This window comes from Ixodes scapularis, unplaced genomic scaffold, assembly GCF_016920785.2.
Source record: "Ixodes scapularis isolate PalLabHiFi unplaced genomic scaffold, ASM1692078v2 PGA_scaffold1__304_contigs__length_218370807, whole genome shotgun sequence".
NCBI lineage: Eukaryota > Metazoa > Arthropoda > Arachnida > Ixodida > Ixodidae > Ixodes > Ixodes scapularis.
Genome location: NW_024609846.1, coordinates 43,318,716 through 43,346,499, shown reverse-complemented (window position 1 = coordinate 43,346,499; position 27,784 = coordinate 43,318,716). Strand labels below are relative to the sequence as shown.

The 27,784-nt window shown below is 47.3% G+C and overlaps 1 protein-coding gene across 1 annotated transcript in view; it reads right to left on the bottom strand.

Annotated features, from left to right (window-relative positions):
- Nucleotides 1-27,784, bottom strand: part of LOC115317410 — a 137,768-nt gene that overhangs the window by 94,947 nt on the left and 15,037 nt on the right. The window contains exons 7-9 of the mRNA XM_040223795.1: nt 21,876-21,926; nt 13,652-13,776; nt 11,268-11,323 (exon numbers count right to left, since the gene is read on the bottom strand). Of these exons, the coding sequence (XP_040079729.1) occupies nt 11,268-11,323; nt 13,652-13,776; nt 21,876-21,926 (232 nt within the window). The remainder of the gene's footprint in view (nt 1-11,267; nt 11,324-13,651; nt 13,777-21,875; nt 21,927-27,784) is intronic.

Sequence of the window (27,784 nt, the reverse complement as noted above, 5' to 3'; positions counted from 1 at the left end):
GCCAACAGGTCCATCGTTTTAAGAAAATCGTTTTTCCCGAGCATGATGTCACCTTGATTTGTGACACTGCCAAAGGAAAACCCCGGAAGTACACCTGCCGGCAATATGAGGGTGCACACCGTTTCTTGCCTGTTTTACGGCTCCCGAAAGCTATATTAACTCTCAACGTCTCAAATGGTACGTGGTTGGGGTCTAAATTTTACGTTCTAGCCCTCTTCTGGAACAGAGCTTGTTCCGAAACTTGCAGGAGCGTCAAAAACAAGAAGAGGGATGTTCACCTTCATATCGCTCACGGGTGTACGTGCCACATCACCTCGAAACACGCGTATTTACATCCCTGTAAAATCTTTGTCACCCAGTCGTACGTGCAACCCAAGATCAGCGCCGATATTCGAGCATTGGTAAGCTGTTGTCCACTCTTTCAGATATAGAAGATACAGCACCATACACAAACACCACTAGGACAGTTCCCGTTGCCTTCGGCATGCTTCGACAACGTCCACGTGGACATTGTTCGCCCACGTACACCTTCACGGGGCTTAAGTTACTGTAGGATGGGACCTCCGCTTTTATTCGTGCCTTAGGCGGAACTGTGCCAGTGCCGAAGCCACGTACCGATCTCGCGCCCGTGCCCCCGGGATCGCTTGTTCCTTGATTCACACTACTTACTCACTTGCGTGGACCGATTTTCCTTCTGGTGAGGGGCCGTACTCTTGGATAATGCAACCGCAGACGCGGTAGCTCGAGCGATAGTTTCCCTCCGGATCAGCTGTTCTGGGGTTCCTTCAGCACTAACCACAGACCAAGGCCCCCAGTTCGAGTAGGCCTTATTCCAACAACTCACATCGCGCCTCGGCTGTCTGCGGAAAAGCACTACAGCGTACCACCCTGCCGCAAATGATGTCGTTGAGTGCTTCCACCGGCAGCTAAGGTCCGCGCTCCGAGCTTATCCTTTCCCTGACGCATGGTTTGACAACTTGCCTGTCGTGCTGCTGGGCCTGCGTTCAACCATAAAGTCGAACCTGGGTTGTACCGTTTCAGAGCTCGTTTGCGGCTCACCCCTTAGTCTCCCTGCCGACATGGTGCAGCCGCCCATGTCACAAGCCACCATAGACCCGACAAGCCATGTCCAACGACTTCGTGAAGCAATGCTCTTTGCGTCCGACACAAAAAACGACAACCCCCCTCACTACAAGTCTTCATACGTCCTGGTCTTGCCCAATCTACGCAAGTGTTCAGTCGCCAGGAGGCCCCCCAAAAGTCACTTAAAGGGGCCCTGCAAGCACATTTTTAATTTGCACCAAACCTGAGCCCACTGAACGTAGTAACTTAATGTAACTTTTACTTTCTTCAAATTCGCTTTATTTTAAAAGTTATAGGCAAATCAAAATTACAAAAACAAGCAAAAAATAACCTCCCTCATGACGTCCTTGGTTGGTTGAGCGGCCGTGAACTAGAGGAGGGGTAGTGAGCTCATCGCGAGCGCTCACAGCTGCCGCATTCCGTGTCGACGGCGCGAGAGGGCGCCACTAAAGCATGTTCTGGACAGGCTGTATGCAACGGGCAGCCAGAGCGGCTCTCATTGCCTTTGCTGCGTGATTAAACACTAATTCGGCATGACACTTCATTGGCCACAAACAACAGCAAACACGGGGTAAAGATCAGTTCAGAGTGGGAGCCACTTCGCGCTGTCATACCGCGAAACGGCCAAACCGCAACACAAAGCATCTCACCAACGGCCTTCGGAAGGCTCGGTTTCCGGTCGGATCCTCCTGCCCATACGACCGCAGCGCTGCCGCGTACATCCGGGACCTTTCCGTGTCGGCGCCTGATCCCACTACTTCTTTCTAGTATGCGCCGCCTTTTCCACCGCTTGGTGGCGGGTATGTCGACGGGTCATTTCTTGTTTCCGTACTTTATAAACTCCATTTGTTTCTTTTCTCATCTAAAATAGTGAACAAAAACTACTTTTATAAGTAATTGAAACCGTTCGCGACACTTATATTTTGTATTTCGACTAAAAAGAAGCTTTTAGCGGCTTTGACCAGTAGTAAGCCCAGGACCAAAGACGTCACATTTTGCGCGCTTTCGGTACCGCAGGTCGCCCTCGTCGGTGGAGGAGGTTTCCGCGTCGTCCGGTTAAAATATGACGCACTGATATTTAGTTACTCTCTCCGTGCCCGCTGGCTTGCCCGAACTTCAAGAGACGTGGAAACGGCAAAAAAGGTAGACGCTTAAATATGATTGCAGGGCCCCTTTAAGCCTGTATACAGGAAGGGCCATACCTTGTTGTAGAGAGAACTTACAAATTCTACGCGGTCCTTCAAATGAGCCGTTGAGAGACTTTTTCACTGGATCGCCTAAACCTTCATTTTTATCTCCTCTGGGCATAACAACGAGAGTGTCCCAGCGACGCGCTGTCGCCTACACCACGCCTTTAGCACAGGTGCCTCATGCCACTGGTACCAGGGGGGCGCATTTGTTGTAGTGGCGCCATGGTACCACAGAAGTCGGCTAGCGCAAGCCCAGAGCAGAAACCACGGGCACCACACACACACGAGACGGGAACCTAACGACCCGTCCGCAAGATTAAGTGATGCGAACCTCCGTCTGCTTTAAATTGTAAAAAGTTGTACATGAAATCCTGTATGAGACCGCACTACTGGCTGCTACACAAGCTACGTAACAATTAGCCCATCTTTCTATCTTAAGAACGAGAATATCTTTTTTTTTTTCTTTTCTCTCTTTTGCTTACAACAAAAGGAGAGAAAGCGTACGTAGGTTTAGCCCAGAAACCCGAGGAATTAATTTATAATTATTATTTGGGACAGTATATGCCTCACCATCAAATAGAATGATTTCCATCATCTTGGTGGCGATTATTCCACCCAGGCTGCTAAAAGCGTATATTCTGCAAAAGAAAAAAAAATTTAAATGTGTAAGTCATTTTTTATAATCTCAAAATATTATTTATTGCGCGTCATAATCACGGTTTGAAAAGATTTCAACGACAGCTTGAAAAAAGCAGAATGTACGATAACGTTTCATGGTTGATTCTTCGGCGCGTTTTTATCGGTTGGGGCCTCAATCTGATTTTTTGTGGAGCCACATTAAAATGCTCGGGACAAGCCACGCTCTACGCTTCTTAGGCTGTCGGTGACTACACGCCACCGCGCTGTTCACCAACAAGCCCTCGTTGGCCGACACCGGGTGCGGGCACGGAGCGTGGGTAGAAACCAGATTCGAGAGAAGCGAAGCGTCTGCAACTGCGCAGCGCCGACGGCAGCACTACCGCTTTGACGTAATGTCAGTGGGCTGCGTTGGTTTGTTGCGTATACCAGAATGTGACAAAACATATAAAGCACTTACGGGGGTAGACCTAACAAACTGTTTTCCGGAGGCAATAGTAAAGCCGGTATCACTGAAAAGAAAAAAAGAAAAAGAAAAAAAAAACAGCCGCAATTGCAGAACGAAATATTTTCGACCAGTTTGATGTTAACAACGTACAGTATACTTGTTTACTGACTCGATCCTTCCAAAAACTACCCATAAAAAATTTTATCTAAAAACGTGCAAAAAAAGAAAAAGGTGTGTTTTGAAAAATTAAATAGCAATAAGATCATAATCTACGCTCTGACACAGTGAGAAATAAAACAATGAACGGACACAGAATGTTGGAAATAACGAGGCTCGATCTTAAATGGGCCGTAAAACTAGTCATCTGCACGGAGAAATCGAAACTTTTTATCAAATGTGTATTTCACAGATAGGCTTTATATTGTAAAATTACAAAGGCGTAGCTCCCTTTTTGTGGAAAAATGGGACCAAAAAGCTTGAAAGAGTCAACGGCGGACGGCGACGCAGACGATCGAGTCGAGTGGAGGGGCGTGTTTGTTTCACGTGGGAAGACGTGCCCCAAACGTCGAACGTCGGAAACAGCGTCGGAAGCAGCGTCGGAAGCAGCGTCGGAAGCAGCGTCGGAAGCAGCGTCGGAAGCAGCGTCGGAAGCAGCGTTGGAAGCAGCGTCGGAATAACGCCGACCAGCGAAAGAAAGCAGACGACACGCAGAGAAAATCCGTCGACAGCAAAAACGCCGTCGTTATGCAACCGCGTTTTTTTTTTTGTTTTTTTTACCTCGTTTTGCTTTTATTGTCTGCATTTAGTTTTAAACCGAACGTACATTACAAAAAGATTATGTTCATTTTAATAGAGCACGGTTGTCGCAAGCCGTCTCGATAAGGAGCAGGCGCCATCTATCAATAGGGAGTTTTAGTAGACCGTTTTTCCCCCTCCGCTAGCCCTCCGCTACAAAGAAACCGCCACTGCGCCTGCGCGCCGATGGCCTTGGCTGTAGAGTTCCGGGTAGCGGAGGGGCTTAGCGGAGCAGAAAACACGGTCTACTAAAACTTGCTAATACGTGCTCCAAACGCGCCCCGCCACTCGACTCGGTCGCCTGCGTCATCGTCCGTCGTTAACACCGGCAAGTGTTTTGGCTGTATTTTTTACAAGAAAAAAAAGCTACGCTTTGTATGTTTACAAGGTAAATACCGACCAGTGAAATACACCTTTGACAAAACTTTTAGCTTGCTACGTGAAGGCACCGATTTTTACGGTCCATTTTAGATCGAACCTGTTTATTTCAAACACCTTATACATATCGCCGCGCACACGGAGAAGAAAGAGCTGTGTTCGAGATTTTGCATCGGCTTGTCCATTTTTTTTACTTATCCGTGTCTCGAGGTTTAGGTTATGATGTTTCCTAATCAGCTCGCTTGCATACTTGCTTCTACAAATAAAGTTTTCTTTTTCACTTTCATACCCAAAACAACAATGTGGACATTTATGCTTTTACCGACTTAGCTCTCGAAATATTTACCCCGAAGACGTAGCGTCGGATGTGGAAATTCGGCCGATTATTACAGATAAGGCCATCGCTAGACATATACATATTAACAGAGAGTTAAGCTAATTTGAAAGCGATAGGTTCAAATTTTCTTAACTGTCTGTAACACATAAATACAGGGATTTCGATGTCGGCTTTGCAGGGATTTCGACGTCGGCGTTTGTAGTTGTCTGCCGGCGCAGCAGAGATAGAATGACCCTTCTCTCCCCTCATGGCGCGATGAGAGAGAAGTCGAGTATTCCTATTGACTGATCCGCGCGAAGTGGGAAGAGATCACAACCCCGACAACCCGCCAATCACTGCGCGACGACGAGGAAGCATCAGCGGAGCGTCTTCCCCTGTCGTCTGCTAACTATATGTTTCCAAACATTACTCGCCTCATACAAAATCCCACCTTGGCAGTATACAGTTGCTGCGTGTAATGTTGGAGGGTTTTAGAAACTCTCACCGGCGTTCCATTTTACTATAACAACTCAACGTTTTGAACCCAACCCGAAACGTAAATCATTTTCCGCCAAAACTCGTCTCATTTTTGTCTTCTGCGCATGAGAAAGGAAGTAGCGGTGACGTCAAAACGCCGAGCCCTGATTGGCTGATCGCGACCCCCTATCTGAGCGTCGTCTGCTCCTTTGCAACGTCGTCTGCTCGCAACATCGTCTGCGTCTGTCATACCTTTCCTGCGACCTTCGGAAGTGCAGGTCTGTACGAGCGAGCTCGACTTCGCCTTTCAGAGAGGGCAGACGAAATAACTCGAGCGGTACGTTGTTTTTGTCTAACAACTAGCAGACGCGCATCAAGGAGGGAAGTCAAAGGACTCACTGGCGAGGTGTCCCGAGGCGCCGAGGTTTGTTTGCTAAGAAGCGAGAGGGGGTGAGCGTGTTAGTGTCCGCAAGTTCCCTCCCAAATACTTTTTTTCCTCCTTTCCTGTGCGGCGAGACCCCTCATTCGTTAACGGCGTCGGCGGGTTGACGCAGTTTACGTCGCCTGCTTTAAGTCTGCTAGTCAAAGCGATGGCTGCTTTACCTTTCCTGCGTCTGTCGGAGATTCACCGCTTTTTCACCGGCGAGAGTCACCGTTGCCTCGGGAAACAAGGAGATAACAAGAGGAAGAAATTGACCTCTCAATCTAAAATTAAGGTCAGCGATCAAAGTATAATACGGGAAGGGTTCACAAGGGTCGCGCGGGCATATTCCATTCAGCACGCCAGCCGGTCGTGGGCAGACGTTCGCCGAGTCGCGGAGTGCTAGGCCTAACTGCCGTGCTCGCTTGGTCGCGTTCGGTGGAATCGTGGACGTTGGAGCATTTCCCGGGTGTTTGTGGATCCAGCGTTCTTGTTTGTCGTAATCTGTTTCAAGTACTTTTTACTTTTTTCTTGCTGCTTGAAGTCGGGACGCGTGAGAAGCGCACGTAGAAACATAAACGCCCGAGGGTCGTCGCGACCGCGACGCTGTCGGCCATGCTGATTTGATCGTAAGACAGCTTCGGAGCTGTCGTAGGATTTCGTCGTAACCTGCGCGAAACTTACGAAAATTTCGTTTCGTGATTACGAATTTGTTCTTAAGTTTTGTCTTATGCAAATTTTTGGCGTAAGATCGTTTCGTGAATCTAGCCCCTGCACTTCCGAAAGTCGCAGGAAAGGTGAGACAGACGCAGACGACGTTGGTAGCAGACGACGTTGCAAAGGAGCAGACGACGCTCAGATAGGGGGTCGGGATCAGCCAATCAGGGCTCGGCGTTCTGACGTCACCGCTACCCCCTGCGCAAGAAGCAGACGAACTTGCCCTCCGCATAGGTTTGTGATTCGCTCTTCGGCGTTGTTATCGGATAATGTAGCAATCTCATGGGATGAGGAGCGATTATAAGATGTCTGGTAGACGCGTCACGCTTCGTTTCTTAAGTCGTCAGTGGCTCTCTAAAAATACTGACAATTTGTAAAACGAAAGCTTCGTTTCATTGGCATAGCCTGTCTGAAACAAATTCGAGACACTTCGTCCGGCGCGTAAAAAGGTGTGGGAACCATTTGGTTCCCTCTATCCCTATCCAGGCCTAGCTTCAAGCAGGCCGTGGGAGCCGTCGTCACCAATGGCGTCGGCCTCCCGGATACAAGGAACCACGAGGCCGAATTCCCCGAAGGGGCCGGCTCTCCCTTGCCCATTTTGGGTGAACGCGCCTTCGGCACACCCTTGAGAGTTATAATGGACGCGACTGCTAGTGGCCTCCCCGGGCGCGTCCATTCTCCGAGGCTACATAAGCTGGCCCCGAAGGTGGGCCAGGGGCGCTCGTCGGCGGAGGCCCTGGCTCTACGGAGCTCGGTTTTTCTTTGTGGGCCTCCGACTTCCCGTGAATCTGTCTAATGCGGCAGCGCGGGAAACCGATCGGGTGATACTGGCAATTGAGCCAGCGCCCAGACTTTTCATTGTCTAAGAGCGAAGCGTGCTGACGTTGCAGTCAATAAACACGTCTTTATACGGACCCATGGAACCTTTGTGTTTCTAAGTGGTAACCCCCAAAGGGGAAATCCCACATCTGGCGCCCCAACGTGCGGCTTTCCGTGGACTGCAAAGACAGCAGCATCCATCTCCTTTCGCTAAGATAGCGAACCAGGTCAATTTCCGGCCTAGGATCAAACAGGTGGACAAAGGGAGAGGCGAACGCCCGACACCCGACGCCACTCAACGGCTTAGTGGCCACGTCAGCCACGCACGGACACAATGCAGTGTCTTTTCAGCCGAGCTCGCTTCCAAACGGAGGTGACTAAACGCCCGGAATACGTCCGAGGCATTCCCTTTCGGGACGACGCCAGCCTACTTCGCTGGGGAGGCGCACCTGCGCTTTTCGAGGTCAAGCCCGTTCTCGAACAAAGCACGGTGACGCAACACGAAGCAAGTGCAGCTTTTTGCCTTCGAGACGGCTCGCGGGGCCCACCCAGAGTGGACACCCTGTCAGCGCACAAACGAAAAGCGTATCTCGGAGCGAGAAAATGCGCTGTGCCTGCAACACCGGTCCCAGTCTAGGTTGCGGAGACCGCCGATGGTGGCCTTCGTTGCCGCGTCGACGGACCAGTAGCCATCAGGTTGACCAAGCGACCCCGGAACAAAGGCCCCCCGGGAAAACTGAGTGAGTCAAAATGATTTCCTTTTTACTCCGATCTTTCCTTCCCGCTATCAGGGACAGAGGACTGGCGTGAGCATGGTTTTCGGCTACTAGAATTGAGTATGTTCCGTTTACCCGCGATCGACTCCGGCCAAAAGTCAGTGAGCGTCGCACGCAACAATAACGTTAGGAACCTTTCAGGGTCACCTATCGAGTTGCGACCCCGTAAAAAGCGACGTGAAACGTGAAAACGCCGCGGGGTCCGGGAGCAGTTCAATCGTGCTACCGGGCAGTGCAACAGGTTGAGCAGCGTCCCGGGATGATTGCGTGTCCGATTAAGGTGACCGCCATGCGGTCACTGGACGAGATTGTGAGCCACGGCACTCGAGGTGTTCGTTGGGAGGCGACGGTAGCACGGATCAGTTTTTGATGCTCAGCAGAACGATCCGGGGTGTAAATATGTGAATAGTTGTAAATACTTTCGCGGACTCTGCGGAGTCGGGCGGTGCGTCCGCCGGGCGGTACGCTCGCCACTAACGTCGCTAAGCAACTCGTATTGTTGCAGACGGGCTTTGGCAGCCGGGCAGCGTACTCGCCGGATCGAGCAACTCGTGTTGTTGCCGATCGGTGCCGTAAATAGTCTTGTACTGCTATTGGCATGGGGGTTCTTTTTTTTTATTTGGGATCGGTTTCTGTTCTTGCTGATGCGGATAAACTCGTGCTACGTCGCTTGGCCTCTACGAACATTGCAGTTTAAGGTGGCTGTCCTGCGCGGCTGGGAGGTGCATTCGGTGCTCTCCTTTGTTCGCGTTGGCCAGGGCAGCACGCGGCTCCAAGACTTTTCGAAGTTAGGTCGCTGTGCTATACCTGGCCACGGGCATTTGTGTTTTAGTCTCAGGTAAAAGCTAACATGTTTGAAAAATAACAATGTTGGCGAGCCTGCCCGATTGCAGCCCTGCATCGTTTCAATATCACAAGAAAGGACAGGGTGGTGCATTTGACATTTCATTGCGCCCGCAAATCGAAGCGATTAGGCATCGTTAGCAAAAGCAGCTACAAAGAACTTTGCCTAGTCGATCAGTCACGAACAAATCTATTGTCCGGGGTGACGCGAGTCAGCTCGGTATGTGGACATCCGTGTTCACATTAAGCGGAGTCGTGTAACCATTTTCACAATAACTCCGCAAGCCGAGCCAGTGCGATGCACGTGACTCACGGCAGAAGCGACACCTTTGTCTCTGCCTCTTTTTTATCTCTGGGCCTGGTGCACTCAGAGATTGGTCGAGTGTCCTCAGTTGGACGGCTCCACCTTGCTCGGAATTTCCGAAGCTTCCTTCTTGGGGAACGAAACGGGAGAGGGGGCAGAGCGCAGGCTGCATTCCAGTTCCCGGCGGTTCCTGGGCCCTGGTTCGATGTCGGGGTGTCATCGACGCCAGGGAGCGTCATCGTCGCCGTTGCCACAGCGTCGCCGGCCTGCCTGTCCAGATCCGGCTCCTCGGCTGCTGGCCAAGATGGCGGCAGCCACCCTCTTCCTGCCTGGACTCGTCTCCAGGCCAGCAACACGTGGCATCTCGTCGCAGACCCAAGCTGTGGACCCGTGCCGACAGCAAGCAGCTCGCATCCCGTCACGGACCCGGTGACAGTGCCCGTGCCACATGGTGCGTCCCCAAGGAGAGACGCCCAGCCGCCGTACTTTCCGCGGTTCCGCGAACATTTCATCGGGGAGTGACCGGGCCGTTCCTTTCTGCCCCCGGCCGGGCCCCTACTTGGACCCTTCAGCGCTGCTCCGGTAAGCCTGCCACGAAGCGTGGGCTGAAGAGTTCGACTGTACCCGGGGTACTGTCAAGCAGCGAGCTAGAGTTTTCAGCATGTACCGCGCTGATCGTTTTTTTATTTCTTTGTTTTTCTTCGCGGCATGCTCCTTCGCTCTAGCGTTTCGTTTTTTTTATTTTGTTTTGAGAGCCGGTAGGCCATTTTATTTTTAGGCCTACCTTAGCCTTGAGAAGGGGGGAGTGTGGGAACCATTGGGTTCCCTCTATCCCTATCCAGGCCTAGCTTCAAGCAGGCCGTGGGAGCCGTCGTCACCAATGGCGTCGGCCTCCCGGATACAAGGAACCACGAGGCCGAATTCCCCGAAGGGGCCGGCTCTCCCTTGCCCATTTTGGGTGAACGCGCCTTCGGCACACCCTTGAGAGTTATAATGGACGCGACTGCTAGTGGCCTCCCCGGGCGCGTCCATTCTCCGAGGCTACATAAGCTGGCCCCGAAGGTGGGCCAGGGGCGCTCGTCGGCGGAGGCCCTGGCTCTACGGAGCTCGGTTTTTCTTTGTGGGCCTCCGACTTCCCGTGAATCTGTCTAATGCGGCAGCGCGGGAAACCGATCGGGTGATACTGGCAATTGAGCCAGCGCCCAGACTTTTCATTGTCTAAGAGCGAAGCGTGCTGACGTTGCAGTCAATAAACACGTCTTTATACGGACCCATGGAACCTTTGTGTTTCTAAGTGGTAACCCCCAAAGGGCGAATCCCACAAAGGTCTCGAGCTTGATTTCAGAGATCACGCACGAGGGAGAAATATTAGACAGTTTATTGGACCGTAGGTTTGCGCACGCAAATAAAGTGCAACTCTCTCCGGGACCTTCCGCGCAGTCAAGTCAGATCGCCGCGCAGCTGGAGGATTGCACAGTGCAAATGTTTACTGCTCGCAACGTACGCGAACGCTGCGATCTGCTTAACACTAAGCCTCTTCGTGCAGTTCGTCACCGACGAACGAACGACTCTTCAAAATATCGCCCAGGTTTTCGCCGTGCACCGGACATCAATAGGTCACCGGATCTATTCCCGCGATAAGTTCGATTTGTGCCCTTTCTACGGGACGATTGACAACCGTCCGTGATCGGATTTGGCAACCCACTCGTACTCTTAGCCTCCGTATCTCGCTGAGAAGTGCGCTTGACCGGCTTGCGGCCAGGCAGCTGCGGCGCTGCGGCTTGGCTTAATTAAAAATAAAATGATTGGAAACGTTTTAATTTTTAATGTTTCTTTCGAGGAGCATCGTGGCGTTGTAAGCACGAATGCCACGGCTGTGGCAAATTGAGCGAAGAAGATCATGCGAGATGTTCACTCGGCAACGTTTACGAACCGCACAACTAAAATAGGCCCGAGCAGAGGGCTTTAAACGTACACTATACTATTGCGTATTGCGTACGTAGGAGCCAGGAACACTATACTAAAACTGTCCATTAAATGAAACGCTTCGTGAAGCGTGCTTACCAATTACGTTTCTTCGATGAATGTACTGTATCTCGTGAGAGAACGGTGAAAGTGCCCTGAAAAAAAAAAAAAGGTAACGAAAACAAAGGTCATAATTAACGTTCTATCTGACATTACCATCGAGTCATACGATCGGAGGGAGAGGAGGAGATGACAATGTGCGGGGACGGCAGGATACTGAACTCTGGTTGGAATAATTGAACCCCGGACAAAAGCTCGCCACTCAAAAGCTCACCGAACAGAAGCCCACTGGACGAAAGCTCACCCATTTTTTCACAAACCCGGGCAAAAGAATCACCAGGAGAAAATTTCATGTTGGTCTTAACACGACTGCGGCCCACTTAGGTGCATACTTGCGACACTAAAACGCAACGATAAATTAAATCTGACAGGCGCATGGTTTGTTGATTAGAGTAGAAACAAGTTTATTTATCGATTTGTTAGAAGCGAATGCAGTCCCTTATGAGCTCCAGCAGTCTTGGTAGATCTGGGAGTCCCTGGAACCCCTCGAAAATATTTCTCAAACGATTCTGCAAGTGCAGAGTGGTTTTTCGTACCCGCTTTGCTGGGGATTCACCTTACCAGGCTTGTGTCAATGCCGCGGCAACGAGAGCCTGATTTTCCTGTAGGCGTTCAATCAACCTCCCGACGCTTGGGTAGACGTGGCCGACAGACTTCTGGAACCCAGTATTCCATCCTTCGCAGGTTTGTTCGTCCGATCTTTATCACGAAGAGTGGCGTCGTACATATTCCACCGTTCCGGGGGAAACTCCGGTCGTCGTCGGCGCACAGTCAGGCAAAGGAAAGAATTCGCTCTCGGTACCGCCGCAGAAGGAGCAGAAGCATAACGGAAGGGGCCGTTGACATACGTGCAATCAAAGTAGTCCAGCAGGTCCCCGATGTCACCGGTAGACTTTTCCCTGATGTAGGTCAGTCCTTCGGGCACAAGCTGTGGTGGAAGGAACGCCAGCCTATCCAAAGTCCCGCACAGCTTTCGAAATTGGTCATCTGTCTTGTACTTGTCCCCCCCCCCCCCCCCCCTTCCCGCAATAGGCCCAACTCCCGTTACTTCGAAATATTTTTAAAGATTCGCAACTCAATGGTTCGTTTATTACAGTTTTGCTTTATTTTTCCTTCCACATCCCCCTGAGATAATTCTTGATATCAAATACATCTATGTCTCTTAATAACGGAAAGAATTTGATTTTCCTTGCCATTCACTTCAAATATTACCAAACCCCAAGACAACCAATGCATTACTAATGAAGAAACGTTGTGCCTAACGTCTATGTGCGTGTTTAGCGTGACATAAGCACAATGAAAAAGCGAGGTCATCGAAGGGTGATTTCGCTTCTTCCGTAACTCTTCGGGTTCAAAACTTCGGTTCACAAAGTTTCTTGGGCGTGTCACAAGGGTGCTCCGGCATACCTTGAGTCAAGCAAGCTTGATCTTATCAGCTCCACTCACTTTCAGCCACTTAAATTTTGGTCCCAAAACGGTTGCTTCTCTGCCTGTTATAACTTATTTTTCCACACCTTTACATGAGATCTGATGCCAGTTCTCATAAAAATGGTGCAATTGATGTCCATCGCGTCTGCACTTTATCCCAACCCATGTTTTGCCCGGGTAGCAAAAAAAAAAAAGAGGTGAGCTTTTGTTTGGGTCTGTGAAAAAACAAGTGAGCTTTTGTCCGGTGAGCTTTTGTCCGGTTACCGGAATAATTAGTGGGTAGACCACGCAAAGCTAGCTTCCTTTGTCTCAACCACCATGGCCTCAACTCAGTGTTCCAACGCGAACGACGGATGCCGGCGTTCGGTGTCCTAGTGTGTTCGAAGTGTGAGTAGAAGAGACAAACGCAGCTAGCTTTGCGTCTACCTACTAATCCCAGCTGCAGGTGGCACCAAGTCTTTTGTTCTAGAAAAAAAAAAGGCCCTCTTATTGAAGAAAAGACTACAAATAAATCGTGGGTGAATCCCCCTTGAGGAAGAAGAGGCGATCTTGAAAGCATATTTATTTTCACACAAGACCGTGAGGAAGGAACTCTCCTAATAACGTTACACTGACCCTCTTATAAAAAAAAGTGGACGACGGTATTTTATTTTTATTTAGTTAATATTTACAATTTTACTGACCACATAATTTGTCCAAACAAAATTGACAGCACAAAGAAAAAAATTAAAACACGGACATTATAATATCGATAGTGACAGATGGGCCAGTTGGTACATGACTACTTTTTCCCAAAATGCGCCGCAAGACAAGGACAGAGTAAGTGACACAACACGAAGCGCTTCGTGTTGTATCACTTACGCTGTCCTTGTCTTGCGGCGCATTTTGTGGAAAAATTATAACACCGACCCCGAGTAGTTTTTGGTGAGACTTACGAACACTCTTCGCAAGAATCGCTGGTATTCTCCCATAAACTTCGCATTTGCTTTGAGGTCTCGTTAATGATATTGTTCACGATGATGTTCACGAAGTCTTGCCCATCGTCCCAGGAGGCGAGAAACTAAAAGAGAGAGACAGAGAGAGGGGGGGGGGGGGGAAGTAATAAACAATAAAAACTCAAATTTATATAAAAGCAAAAAGAAGCGAGATAGCGATATGTGACACACCTATCACCGACATCCTAAACGTCAAAGACGCCCTTTTTTCGCGTGGTCAGAGGACGTGATGATACGCCAATGACGAACAAATAAATTGTACGCGCGATTGACAAGCAGTAGGCTTGCACAGACTTGCGCCCGTTACTTCAAAAAAGTAATTAATTACAGTTACAATTACTTGGCCTAAAAATTAATGGATTACCGTTACAAATTACTCCCCGTAAAAAGTAGTTGATTAATTACTTCGTTACTTTACTCGATTACTTTTGCGTTACTCCAAAAAAGCACGAAACAGACACTGGGTGATTTCAGAAAAGATCGACCAAAGGATGGCTAGTCGACATTTTCAAATCAACTGATGTTTTTATATGTTATTGTCTAGTGTCTGGTATGAACGAATCCAAACTTAGTTTTGACTAGAAAAAAATACTTGGGGACAGGAAAAATCGTAAGGCATGAGATGGTGGACAGTTGCATTAACGCGCACTGATGGAGGGGGCCCGTTTGAGAGTGAATAACTAAAGCGATAACATTAGGAGAAATCTAATACGTTTTAGGCGCAAACTATGGGTATAGCTTGCTTGTAATATAAAGTAATCATATTTATTTAAAATTTAATTATTTTTCTAAAAATTGACAAACATGCCTGCTCGAACGACAAATGGCAAACTTTGGAGGTCTGTATCTCATGAAATAATTTAATCATTATGATATAATTTGCAGATATTATTCTACTAATATATAGCTAATATTTAAAAAATAAGTAAGATATCTGTGTGATACAATAGTTAGGATATATTTAGTCAAACATGGAAAAAAAATCAAACAAAGAAAAATTCCGATGCGAATAAAAAAAAAACACCACCCTCGATTTTTTTTAAATTTAGGTAACCTGTTATACTCTATTTCGGCATTCATTTCCATTAAAAACATGTTGCATCATTTTATTGAGAAAGAAGATACAACTCCCCAAAGTAGGGTCCTTTTTCAAAGCCTACACTTAGCAGTGTTTTATACAAGAACTGACTCTGAGTTCCAGTTTCATGAAACCAACACGCATCTTTTATATATTTTTATTCAGATGAGGCCAATGATAACTAAAGAAATCGTTCACACACTTACATTAAGGAGAAACTACTGTGTACAAAGAGGTATAATATTACGGACTAGTGATCCGAGAAAAGATCATGCAGCCATCGGCCACTATAGAACTTTGTTTACTTTATTCTCCTGCGACACTATATGCTATTCCCTCTTCCGCTCTACCTTCATCTCTCTCTCTCTCTCTCTCTCATATATATCCCTGATATATATCCAGAACAAAAACATGTTCAAGCATTCCCTTTCTGCGTGGTAGTGTTCTGTGGCTAGCAAAAATCATTTCCTCGCTAAGCTCATGATTATGGCAAAATAGTTGCCGGAAACCGCAGACGACACTCGTCGCTAGTTCTGGCAAAACGGCCGATGCAATCTTTTTTTCGCATTTCCCCGCTCGCTGTCAAGGACAAGGGGGTTCGCTTCAACCAGCAAAACATGGCCGCCGACGCCTGTTTACTGAGCAGTCATGCCTGTCGCCATCTCACTCGCTGGCGTCACGGGCGATAATATCAGGCACAAAGGGGCACACCAACCGGCAGCATTATCCCCAAATACTCGAGCCTCGCGTAAATACATAGAGTGTAAACGCTGTCGCCATGTTATCGTAGTAAGACCCCCCCCCCCCCTCCCCCAACGGGGGACTGCAGTACGCGACGGCGTACTAACACAACGGCGACGATATCGACATCGCGGGCTCCGAATTTTCCCATAGTTCTACTCCACGGGCATTTCTCGAAACGCTTGATCTTTTGTACGCCCGCCTGGAAGGATTTCAGTCGCGTAGTTAAGATAAGGCGGTTCTCCGCGGCAAAAGAAAGCAATTTCACAAAAGCTATAAAGCGGCGGCGACGCGTGTGCGGTGAACGCTTGTAGTTTTGGTGTAGACAGTGTGTGTGTGTTCTCGTTGTTGACACCAGCCGGCGATAAGGCACTGCAGGCGGTAGCTCAGTACAGCAAGGGCGAATCCGAGTGACCATCAACGTAACCCCACCGCCAACCCCTCGCAAACCGGTCGCCGACATGGCTCAGGCTGTGTCATGAACCACGTGGTAGAAGCTCGGGTGCTTTCATATCAGCGCGTGGAGGGACGACAGTGCGATTCCGGAAAGTCTTTTTCGAAGGCCGCTGACCACAATTTTTTGTCTGGAGACTTTCCCTCTTTCTTCCTTTGACGTGGATCAAGCTTTGCCGACAGCCTCAGTTGTGACCTCTCTTTTCAAATGTACGTTTGCAGTGAGTGAGCTCCTCAGCCTCGGACTTGTCACTTGTGCACCCAGTAGTTCTTTCACTTGGCAATTATATGCCATCAGTTGGGGTTTAATTTCTATTATTTATGTATACATTATGAAGACGTCCTGGAGCTCCGAACGAGTGTTTTGTGCAGATTACTTTTGCAAACACAAAAAGACTATACCAAAGCAGCGGAATTTTCGAAGTGTTGGCGAGTTGGACCTAAACTCGTTGAAGCAAATTCTTCCGCCTGACTGTTCCACCAAAGTGAGTGCGACGGACTACCTGTGCTACCATTGCTTCATGCACATCACTAAGGAGATCTCGATGCGAAACTCAGAGCAGTGCCCTGACATATTTGTGCCAGCTGAAGAAGCAATTGAAGATCTAAATCGCTGTATACTACCTACAGATGTGTCGCCGCTGAGACAACCAAGCGTCGTAAGAAGTCGGGACAGGCCTGCCTATGTCAAGAAAAAGCAGACAGAACTGGATCAGGTTGCTGTCAAGAATATACGCTCAAGGCTACGTATTGCGTACGACAAGGACGCACCATCGGGGTCGTCCGAACCAACATGCTCCACATGCACTGAGTGGGTGGACAACTTTCGGCAGGCCTTTGAAACCGCCACCTCTCTCCGGGAACGTTGTCAACTGCTTACACTCTTGCCGTCAACACTGACGAAGAATGAGGTTCAAAAGATGATTCCACAGGCCTCAATGTACCTCATCAGTATATCCCGAAAACTCAAGGAAAAGCATGGCGTGTGGTATGAGCCGGATCCTTACACGAGGTGCAAGGTGAGCCCTGAGAACCTGTCTGCTGCCCTAGAGTACTTCACGAAAGACGAGCTACAATATTCGCGCCAAATTCCCCACCAGAAGGACGTCATCTCTGTCATGCTCAACGGAGAGAAAACGTTCGTGCCAAAGCGCTTCATGACACGCTCAATACGAGAGGCCTTCCGTATATACAAAGACAAGCATCCCGATTCCGGCGTTGGGCTAACGAAATTTTATTCGTTGCGCCCTAGATGGGTCCAATGTATTCCACACCAGGAAGTGTGCGTTTTTGTGCGCTGCGCCAATTATTATCTTTGTATTGCCGCTCTAGAGAACGTTACAGGCTCAACATTCAACACTGGTGAAATGAACTCGGCATTTCTGTGCGACCCAGCAACAGAACTGTGCCTTCAAGGAGACTGTGATCACTGCCCAAAAGGCCAGTTTCTTACACTCCAGGAACTTGATATCCCGGGGGATGAAGAGATTGTGCTTGCAACATGGGAGTCCGGCGACCTTGTGAAAAAAACTTTGGAACCTGAGACTTTCCTAAAAGTCATCCAAGTGACGGTTGGAAGTTGGGTACTTCACAACCATACCGGCAAACGCAAGGTAAAGCGATCTACGATGAAAAACAGTGCATGCAACGCGCCAGCATTGTCTTTCATTTTGACTTTGCTGAAAACTGGACCATCGTGCTTCCTGACGAAGTGCAAGCATATCACTGGAAAAAAAACAAGTTTCGATATTTACATGTGTAGTGACGACAAGAAAATCTACAAACAGCTTTGCCATCATCAGTGAGGACCTGTGTCACGACGCCGCTCACGCTTGCTTGGCTCTAGAAAAAGTGAAGGAGTGGGTTGAAGACAACGTTGCGGTATACTCGTACGTGACGTACGTAAGTGACGGCGCCGCCAGTCATTTCAAGAATCGCTACCAGCTTCACCAATTTGCAAAGGACGATTGCCCAGAAGCCCAGTGGTTATTTTCTGCATCTGGATATGGGAAAAATGCATGTGACGGAGTTGGCGGACTCGTGAAGCACCAGGCCACGCTGAACAACCTGAGAGAACGTTCAGTAAGCGCAATTCAGACGGCCAGGACAATGGTGAGCGTTCTATCAAAGAAACTGAAAGGCGTGCATCTTGTATATCTGGACGAAAATGAGGTTGTTCGGTATCGTGAACAAAAAAAAGAAGAGTGGCTGACGGTGCGCGCCTTCCCTGGCATTCAGTCTTGGCACGCGTGGCGGCTCAGCAAGTCATCAACAGAAGGGACCTGTGACGTATATGTAGCACGGACAGTCGGATCTGCTTGGAAGCAACTTTATTAAATGGGTACAGCGAGGAAAACCTTAGCGTAAAGTGCCGAATTTGATTTCCCAAGGACTGCTCATTTTGAATGCAGGGACATCTTATTTATCACATTTTTCTTCACGGGGTATTTAACCTACTGTTTTTGTTGGTGGTTACTAATAATTTTTATCTGATCACTATAAAAAAAATCCCAAAATGTTATCCTCGAGCAGGATAAAATATATCGGCTTGCCACGATTCATTCATACACCGAGAGCATCGAAGCTGCTCCAGGTAGGCACTATGGCATCCGTCACCTGAAATTGTTTGTAATCGTAAATACAAAGTCAACCTAAATATCTTACTATTATATCTTTGTTTTTGTGTGTGGAAGTAAAGTTATTTATTTTACTCTAGATGTAAAATATACCGGAAGGTACAACTTCACACTGCATCATCTTTTCTCAAATCATTAGTCTCTAATATGATACCACTTTGTACGCTTATGTAAAATGCTGTATATAGTTTCCCCTCCCTTTTACTGTGTGACCGATCGCTCTTTTTATCAATGACCTCATCTGAATAAATGTATATAAAAGATTTGTGCAAGTTTCATGAAACTGGAACTCAGAGTCACTTCTTGTATAGGACACTGCTAAGTGTAGGCTTTGAAAAAGGACCATACTTTGGGGAGTTGTTTCTTCTTTCACAGTGCAATGATGCAACATGTTTTTAATAGAAATGAATGCCGAAATAGAGTATAACAGGGTACCCAAATTTTAAAAATATCGAAGGTGGAGTTTTTTTTTTATTCGCATTGGAATTTTTCTTTGTTTGATTTTTTTCCCATGTTTGCCTAAATATATTGTAACTATTGTGTCACTCAGATACCTTATTTATTTTTTCAATAATAGCCATATATTAGTAAAATAATGTCTGCAAGTTATGTAATAATGATTAAATTATTTCATGAGATACAGATTTCCAAAGTTTGCCATTTGTCGTTCGAGTCGGCATGTTTGTCAATTTTTAGAAACTTTATATTACAAGCAAGTTGTACCCATAGTTTGTTTGTAAAAAGTTTTAAAATTCTCCTAATTTTATTGTTTTAATTATTCACTTTCAAACTTGCCCCCTCCATCAGTGCGCGTTATTGCAACTGTCCACCTCTCCCTGCCTTACGATTTTTCTTGTCTGCAAATTTTTTTTCTGGTCAAAACTAAGTGTGGATTCGTTTATACCAGACACTAGACAATGTCATATAAAAACATCAGTTGATTTAAAAATGTCGACCAGCCACCCTTTGGTCGATCTTATCTGAAATCACCCCACTGTATACTGCGTGTTTGAAGGGGAAAATTTCGAGCCTCATCAAAATTAAATAAAAAATGCAACACTATCAGTACTATGTACACATCATTTTAGGATAATAATTTTAGAAGAACGAATCTATAAATTCATAAAGGACTTAAACGGGTAATCAAGATAAGTGAGCCTTTCGCTGTGTCGCTGTATAAAGCCGTGACAGAACTAAATCCCACGAACCTGCGACGAATGCACTTGGGCGGTTGAGGCATGCACACCGTTCGAATTAATCCGAGTTTGGAATCGGCGAGCTTCAAAACACTATTCCCCTGAAGATATGGTTTTTGTATGTTTGCTGCGTGTTGCCTAAATAGGGGCTGGTTTACCTACTAAATCAGACAGGTTGTGAGACCAAGATGCGGTACTTACGTCTGGGTACATTTCAAAGACTCCCGTTTCTTTATGAAGGCTGTTATACGACCAAATGGCACACTTGATCTTTTTTCTTGATCACCAAACTTATGAGAACCAAGACGTCACACGGAATATTAATGCACAAGCTCTCAGCTGCACTGATTATACCGTTTATAAATTATAAAAAAAAAAAAAAAACTATTTTCAGTGAACAGCGCGCTTCCATGTCTTTCACGCGTTTACAGGCGGTTTCTCAACACCAGTGTCCAAGTCAGCCACTGTTTATTCTCAGAAAACTCGGGCTGGTGTTCCCTTTCCCTAAAATTTCGGTTCAAGTTCCCGCAGGCGCAATCCGCTGACGAGGACCCCAGCTTGGATGTCCCAAGCCGTTTTCTTGTGCTCCCTGACCAGCTTATTGCCTGCTGTCCAAAGCTACAGTTTAAACTGACAGCAGGGTTGACGCCAACTTTTTTTTTTGTTCCAATAAACTCCTGCCATCGCACCCCTTATGTTTATGCCCTATGCGTCTGCTAGTGCAAAGTCATGTGATAGAAGCCACATAGCTGGTTGGTTCACCCAGTATTTAGCTTTCACAGCGCTGTCAAGGGTGAGCAGAGCGAGGTCCTAGTAGAGCTTTTTTTTTTTTCGTGTTGGCCCGGGGGAAGGGGGGGGGGGGGGCGTGTCTAGGCAGGAACATTGACAAGCAAAAGGCGGTTTTGTGTAACAACAACAAAACAAAACGAAAAAAAAAAACACCACTGATTGGTTTTTGGGGGACAAAACTCAGAGGGATGCGGAAGAAAGGAGGAGAGGGGAGGGGAGCGGAAGTATGCACCACGGTCATAGTGTTCGCGGCCCTAGTCCTCACGAACCCTACGCGACGGTTTTATGGGCCATTAGTTTTCTGCTCTTTTGTGCCCTCGAAGCAGTCCCTTCGTTTTCCAAGAAGTCGAGGCCTGTTGCCTTCATGTAGACAGTCGAATCCGCCCAGCTTGGCTGACCGTACGAACGGGTCCCGAAACTGGCTCTGGCTTGGCTCTCTTGGTTTGCGTGAATTCCTTTCCTTTCCCACGCCAGCACCTCAGCCGAGTCTTGTGTTAGCATGCTAAAAGCGCGAAGGCCGTTGCATCACCCTCCTCCCACTATTTTTTTCTCTTTGATAGGACGGAAGAATTGTAACGAGTAATTTCAGTAATTCGTTACTGAAAAAGTAATGAGATTACATTACAAATTACATTTTCAAAAAAGTAACGGATTAATTACTAAATTACAAGAAAAGTAATTAATTACAAGTAATCCCGTTACTTGTAACGGATTACTTCCAAGTCTGGGCTTGCACATAACGCGCATCCGCCCGCAACGCGTATCCTATGATCGGAGAGTTAACTGAGCGGGATCAATGGCAACTCCAGCGATACTTTCGTTTCGCCTCAAGTCAGACGCAGCCGACGCTGCGAGTTGATGGGACCAATCGGACAGCGTCTATCGATCAACCAATCATAATCAGAAAAAGACCTAGTGACCGTTGCTTTTGACGCAGTTTCATTGGTCCCACTAGGTCGTAGCGTCGGCTCCGCTTCCTCTACCTCGACGTGATGTCATCGCACTCGGATGGCAAAGCCCAGAGCCGGGCGTCCTTCGACACATTGATTGGACACGAGGCCCAGCCGAGCGCTGACGCAACATTCGTGGCCAATCTGTGTCGGCGCTCCATCTCGCTCTGACGACGACAAAATTCCAGTGCACGGGTTTTTCACTTTTGTAAGTGACAATATTATGTGGTGTTGGCTACGCGCGCTCATACACGCATCGTTATGTCGGCAACCAAGTGACGCTGCCGCTACACTCGAAAACAAAGAAACGCGTGAACTTACGTCGTCGCTCCTTTCGTCTCCAGAATTGACGATGACCGTCGTTTTCTCAATCTGGAGGGGGAAGATGGTTAATATCGTGATAGGAAGGAAGAAAGGGCAGAAAGGAAGACAAAGAAGTTAACCTGGGGTATTTTGTCCCGGTTTGCTACTTTGTTTTGGGGGAGAGGGGTGTGAGGAATAAAAGAGAGAAGAAAGAACAGAAAGTTAAAAAAAAAAATTAAGAATTACAAAGTTTGAACACTAACACTGCGCTATTCACTAACAATGAAGGTCATCTTCTATAAGCAGAAGTCCAGGCGTGTTGTTTTTAGGAATCTAACTAGTGCTTTTGTGGCCTTGGCTTCTTTGTGTGGATTGTCCCAAGCACCAAGCACTGTAGTCACGGAGAAGGGTCGGTTGTCTAGGCATGCTAGCGTGTTTTTGAGTTGTGTCCTTTCTGCGTCGTAGATGACACATTCACATAAGATGTGATGAATTGTTTCAATGGATTCACAACTTGGGCACTTAGGTGTTGTGACCTGTCCAATCCGATGAAGGAACTTGTGTGTGTACGCTACACCGAGTCTCATTCTATGTATCACTGCCTCTGTCCGCCGTGGCATATCACTTGGAGTGTGGAATGAAAGATCCGGATCCAAAGCGTAGAGGGGTCCATACTGATGATAGGTCGCAGTATGCCACAATCTTCTTGTTTCGGTGAAGGCGTAGTGATTAATGAGAGACCGTATGTCGTTTTGACAGTACGGCACCATGACGTTGGGGGTTAAGAAATGGGCTGATTTCGCACCAGCATCAGCTGCCTCGTTCCCAGGTATGTGACGGTGACTTGGGATCCATTGGAATTTAATAGTGTGTCCTAGGTCGAAGCATCTTTTAAGATTCAGTAAAACGTCAATAAGGATTTGATCGTTTTGATTATGTCTCATAAATGTGGATATCACTTGTAGTGCCGGTTTACAGTCCGAAAATATTGTCCAGTGTTCGGGCGGCTTCGGGAAGATCATTTCAAGTGCTTGATTAATTGCCACTAATTCAGAGGCCATAGATGACGTCATGTGGCTAAGCTTGAATGTCTTCGTTGTTAAGTGACTTGCTGTAACCACACATGCTGTTGAGCTATTCGAACTTACTGACCCATCGGTGTAAACATGAGTTGTTGACGCATGATCACAAAGTATATTCGATAATACAAGTTGCATAATTACGGAGATTGGGGTGTTTGCTTTCTTCCTGATTCCCTTAATGTCCACTGTGACATCAGGCACGGGAAGCCTCCATGGGGGCACTATTGAAACCTTTGCCGGTGCAAGATCATCTGGAAAGTGGGCTCTTATTTGGAACAGAGCTTTAGAGTAGTTTGAGTGTTGACGTTGAAGGCCAATATTAGAGAGAGGGTGATTAGTATGTTTCGTAATGTGCCTTAAGTGGACTCTAACTGTTTCCAGTAGAAGCAAAACTTCCACCGGTGTAGCGTGAGCTTCTGCAATTGGGCCAGCGGTCGAGGTACAAGCCGGAAGTCCAAGACATGCACGAAGAGCGCGCGCTTGTACGCTTTTGATTGTGTTGACATTTGTTTGACATAGGCCATGTATTGCGGGCAGGTTATATCGCAGCAAGCCTACAAAAAGAGCTCGATATAGACGGAGTAGAGCCGGTACTGTCCCGCCCCACGTAGTGCCACTAATAAAACGACAGAGATCAACAAAGCCTGTGAGCTTCTTTTTTAAATAAGCGACATGCGTCGTCCATGTCAATCCCCTGTCAATGTATACTCCAAGGAACATATGTCTAGTTACGTATGGAATTGTCTGGTTACAGATACGTAGGGGATATGAATCCATGTTACGCCTTGTAAAAGCGATGGCGGCTGATTTGGCGGCAGAGATTTCAAGGCCACGAAGGTAAAGATATTTTTGAAGTCTTCTCAATGCAACCTGTATTCTTGCTTTTGCTTGCACCCGAGTAGAACCAGAGGCCCATATACATATATCATCTGCATATAATGACGCGTTAAGGTTGGACGGCAGCACTTGGTCCAGTCGAATGAGTGTAAGGTTAAATAGTATAGGGCTCAAAACGCCTCCTTGAGGAACCCCTCGGTAGACGTAGTGATCGGCTGTATCACCCTCTTGCGTCGTCATGAAAATTGAGCGTCCTGTGAGGTAACTCTTTATCCATGCATAGAGACGCCCCCCTACACCAACCTCTAAAAGTGCTTGGAGGACAGCCTCATGTGTGGCACGATCGAACACTCCCTTTACGTCGAGGAATGCCGCAACTGTGATTTTGCGCTTTGCTCTTTCTTCTTCTACGTAAGTAACAAGGTCGATAACAGAGTCTATTGAGCTCCGACCTCTACGGAAACCATGCATTATTTTCGGATACGTATTTCTTTGCTCAAGATACCATTCTAAGCGCCTATTGATCCTTTTTTTTCATCAGTTTTCCTACGCAACTTGCAAGTGCGACAGGACGATACGACGAGAGAAGCAGTGGCGACTTTCCAGGTTTTAGCAAAGGAACAATTCTTGCTCTTTTCCACGAGTCAGGTACCTCTCCATCTGTTCATGATTGGTTAAAAAAGTTTAGCAGCCAGTTTTTAACATCAGCGGCCATATGTTTTAAAAAGGCATATTTGATGGCGTCCGGACCAGGGCACGAGTTGGGTTTTAAAGACGCAAGCGCAGCGTCAAGTTCCCTTAAGGTAAACAGATCGTCAAGACAATTATCAAACTTAGCGGGCGCGCCACCTTTATATAGTCGAGTGACCCTATACAGTCGAGTATTCGCTGGTTGGGTTGCACTTGCTGTGAGCAAAACGCAGAATTCATCCGCTATCGTTTTCTGAGGGCATTTCATTGATAATGAAAGTGCCCGAAATGGGTGATATTGTTGGGGAGGTGTTTTAAGTCCCCTCGATATTTTCCATATTATACTGAGTGGTTTTCGAGGATCAATGTTCGCACAAAATCCTCGGTATCGGCGTTGGCCAAGTTTATCGAAATGACGACTTATCTTTTTTTGTAGTCTTCTTGCCGCTCGAAGATCCTCCTTAAGTTTAGATCGTCTAGCGCGCCGTTCTGCTTGCCGTCGTATTGCACGAAGATGTTCCTACTCGGCGTCGATCACTGTTCGATGAGCTGGAAGTTTGTAGCTGTGCATTGATGATTTTGCAGAAGAAATGATTGCACTCTCAAATTCGTGGAGGCTATTCATTGTTTTGTTTTTCATTCTCTCTTCAAATTCCAACCAATTCACTCGCTGGATTATGTTGCCTTTTTGTTTCTTGACAAAATCGTGAATTATTGTGTAGGTTGGGATATGATCGCTGCCGCGCGTTTCTACATCTGTGAACCAGGCAACAGATGATGCCAAGCTCAATGACACGAATGCCAAGTCAAGGCAACTGCTGCTACTTGTCCCATGTAGGTAGGTGGGACTTCCATCATTCAGGAGAAATAAGTTATGAATGTGAGCTATATCAGCAAGGCATCTCCCGCGAGGAGTCGTTCGAACACTACCCCATAGATGGTGATGCGCATTAAAATCGCCAGTTATAATGTGAGGTGGGGGTACCGTATTTAGAATGTTTTCTAGGCGTTGTCTCTCAAATTTCGATTTAGGCGGTATATACGATGCAATTATTGTGAACGAGAACTTATCGTCGGAGATTGAGGCACACACGTACTCATTGTTCTCGTGAGGTGGAATGACATGTGGCACGTACGTGAGGTCCCGACGGATGAATAACGTGACTCGGCTTTCCCCAGCAGTACGCGATGAATCAAATTTTTCGTAACCTGACAGTCGTAGATTCTGGGGTAACTTTGATTCACATATCACTATGATGGGATATTTATACTTGTGTGCCAACTGACGGAAGTCTGATAATCGTGATCTTAACCCCCTTGCATTCCATTGAAATATTGTTGCTGCTTTATATATATTTTCCATTACCTGAGACCTTGTTTTCTATTGATTTAAAGCCAATTTTACGATATTAAGTGTTCCAAAGCAAGAAAAGCCTTGACTTCAGGGAGTTTGTTGGCATCTGGTGACGTTTGCAGGATGGCTTTAAGAGCTACAAAAAACATTGGGATCAGAAGTTTGGTTAGATCACCTTGTTGGTGCGATTCAAATCGTGGCAGATGCGAAGCTTGAGGAGCCTTTGGTGGCCTGTAGTTTTTAGATGGTTGAATATTGCCTGATGTACGTCGTGCTGTCGAGCTGGGTGCTGGTAGAGACGGTCCTTGTTTTGGTTCGTTGGGGGCGTTTTCTTGGGTCTCCTTGATAGCACGCGGTTTGCGCGTTTTAGTTGGACGTTTCAGAACGCTGGAGTATGTTGTCAGCTCTGCCTTGTCTTGTTGAGATTGAGGCGGCTCAGATACCCGAACAACTTCAGGGTTTGGTGACGGTGCACGGCGCGTTGCATGCCTACCGTTCAGCATATTTGAACGAAATGCTGCAGAAGCTGCTTGTTTCCGTGAACACCCTGAGAATGTCCCTGGATGATTGCCGCCACAATTAGCGCATTTCGTTTCGCTCTTGTTGGTGCAGTCCTTGTAACGATGTGGTCCAGCACATACCTTGCAGCGTTGAGGACCCCTGCAGTATTTCGCAACATGGCCGTATTTTTGGCATTTGAAGCACTGCACAGGTGATCCGAAGTATTGAAGTATTCCTCGACTGGATGGCTGGTGAATCCAAGAAACACTCGTTGTGGCATTGGCCGATTTGTGCGAAAGACGAGTAAGACACTTTCAGACGGTTGCTCTTCGATGCTTCCGTCCTCCTTCCGATAATATGCAATTTGCCGTTGAACGGATGTTACGCCGTTGTCAAGTAGGTACTCCAGCAGTGCAGAGTTGGAGTATTCAAGAGGAACGTTCTTGATTTTCCCCAGATTCTTTGAATACGTCTCCGGCACGTGGGCGGTGACTTCAACGCTGCCTATGGAGTGAAGAGCCAGTAATTTATTTGCCGAGCAAAGTGATGCCAGGTGTACCGTGAGGCTACCGTCCTTGTTAATTCTGTGCGATAGAATCTTCTCCTGTGTTACTGCAAGAATGTCGTTTGCTATTGAGTTAGGGTTTACTTTCCAAAATGACTTGGTTCCTGTAGGTTTCAAGATCACTGGGATGCCAGATGGTCTGTTGTTTCGGTAAGTTACGACGGTGAAAGGTGATGAGTCTTCGTCGTCGCCGTCCTTGAGCGAGTGTGATGGTGACTCGTCATTCTTTCCAGCTGTCCCTTCTTCGCGTACTTGTTGGTGTGCTGGGATCATGACGTTGGCCTTGTTAGGGTGATCATTTGCAGTCGAGTGGTCCATTGTATTGTTGTTCCTTGGCTGGTGCCAAGATTGTGACCGGGACCTGGTAGTCGATGGCCGTGGTGACCGGGACCTGTCAGCCGGTGGCCGCATTTTGCAGCTCACGGCGGAGCGCCGCTTATCATTCTCGGCCAGCGTGGCGTCGGAATGCAGTGTCACCAATAGCGACGGTTTCAGATCTGTCACAGGTCAAATAAGAAATAATATGATCGCTTACTAGAGGAGCGAGCAAATCGGGCTTCCTATTCCAGGCACTTCTTCTTCTTCAATATCGTGATAGTGCCGTGCGATCGTCTTACCAGAAACGATCACATATATTCCGCTACAAACGTTTCGACAGGGATACCGATTGTCATTCGACAGGGATCACCTTGCAGCATTACGAAACACAATGATCAATGTATGGTTTTTTCTTTGCTTTAATAAAGAAATAAAAGCAAAACACCTTGCAATTTTGCATTTCTTCCTTTTTTTTTTTTTTTTTTTTTTTTTTTACTGCATGTTTAGGAAATTTCATCTTATCGTCTGCGGCGGTACGGAACATACGACAAACAATGCCATTGCCTCCTTAGGAAGCTGT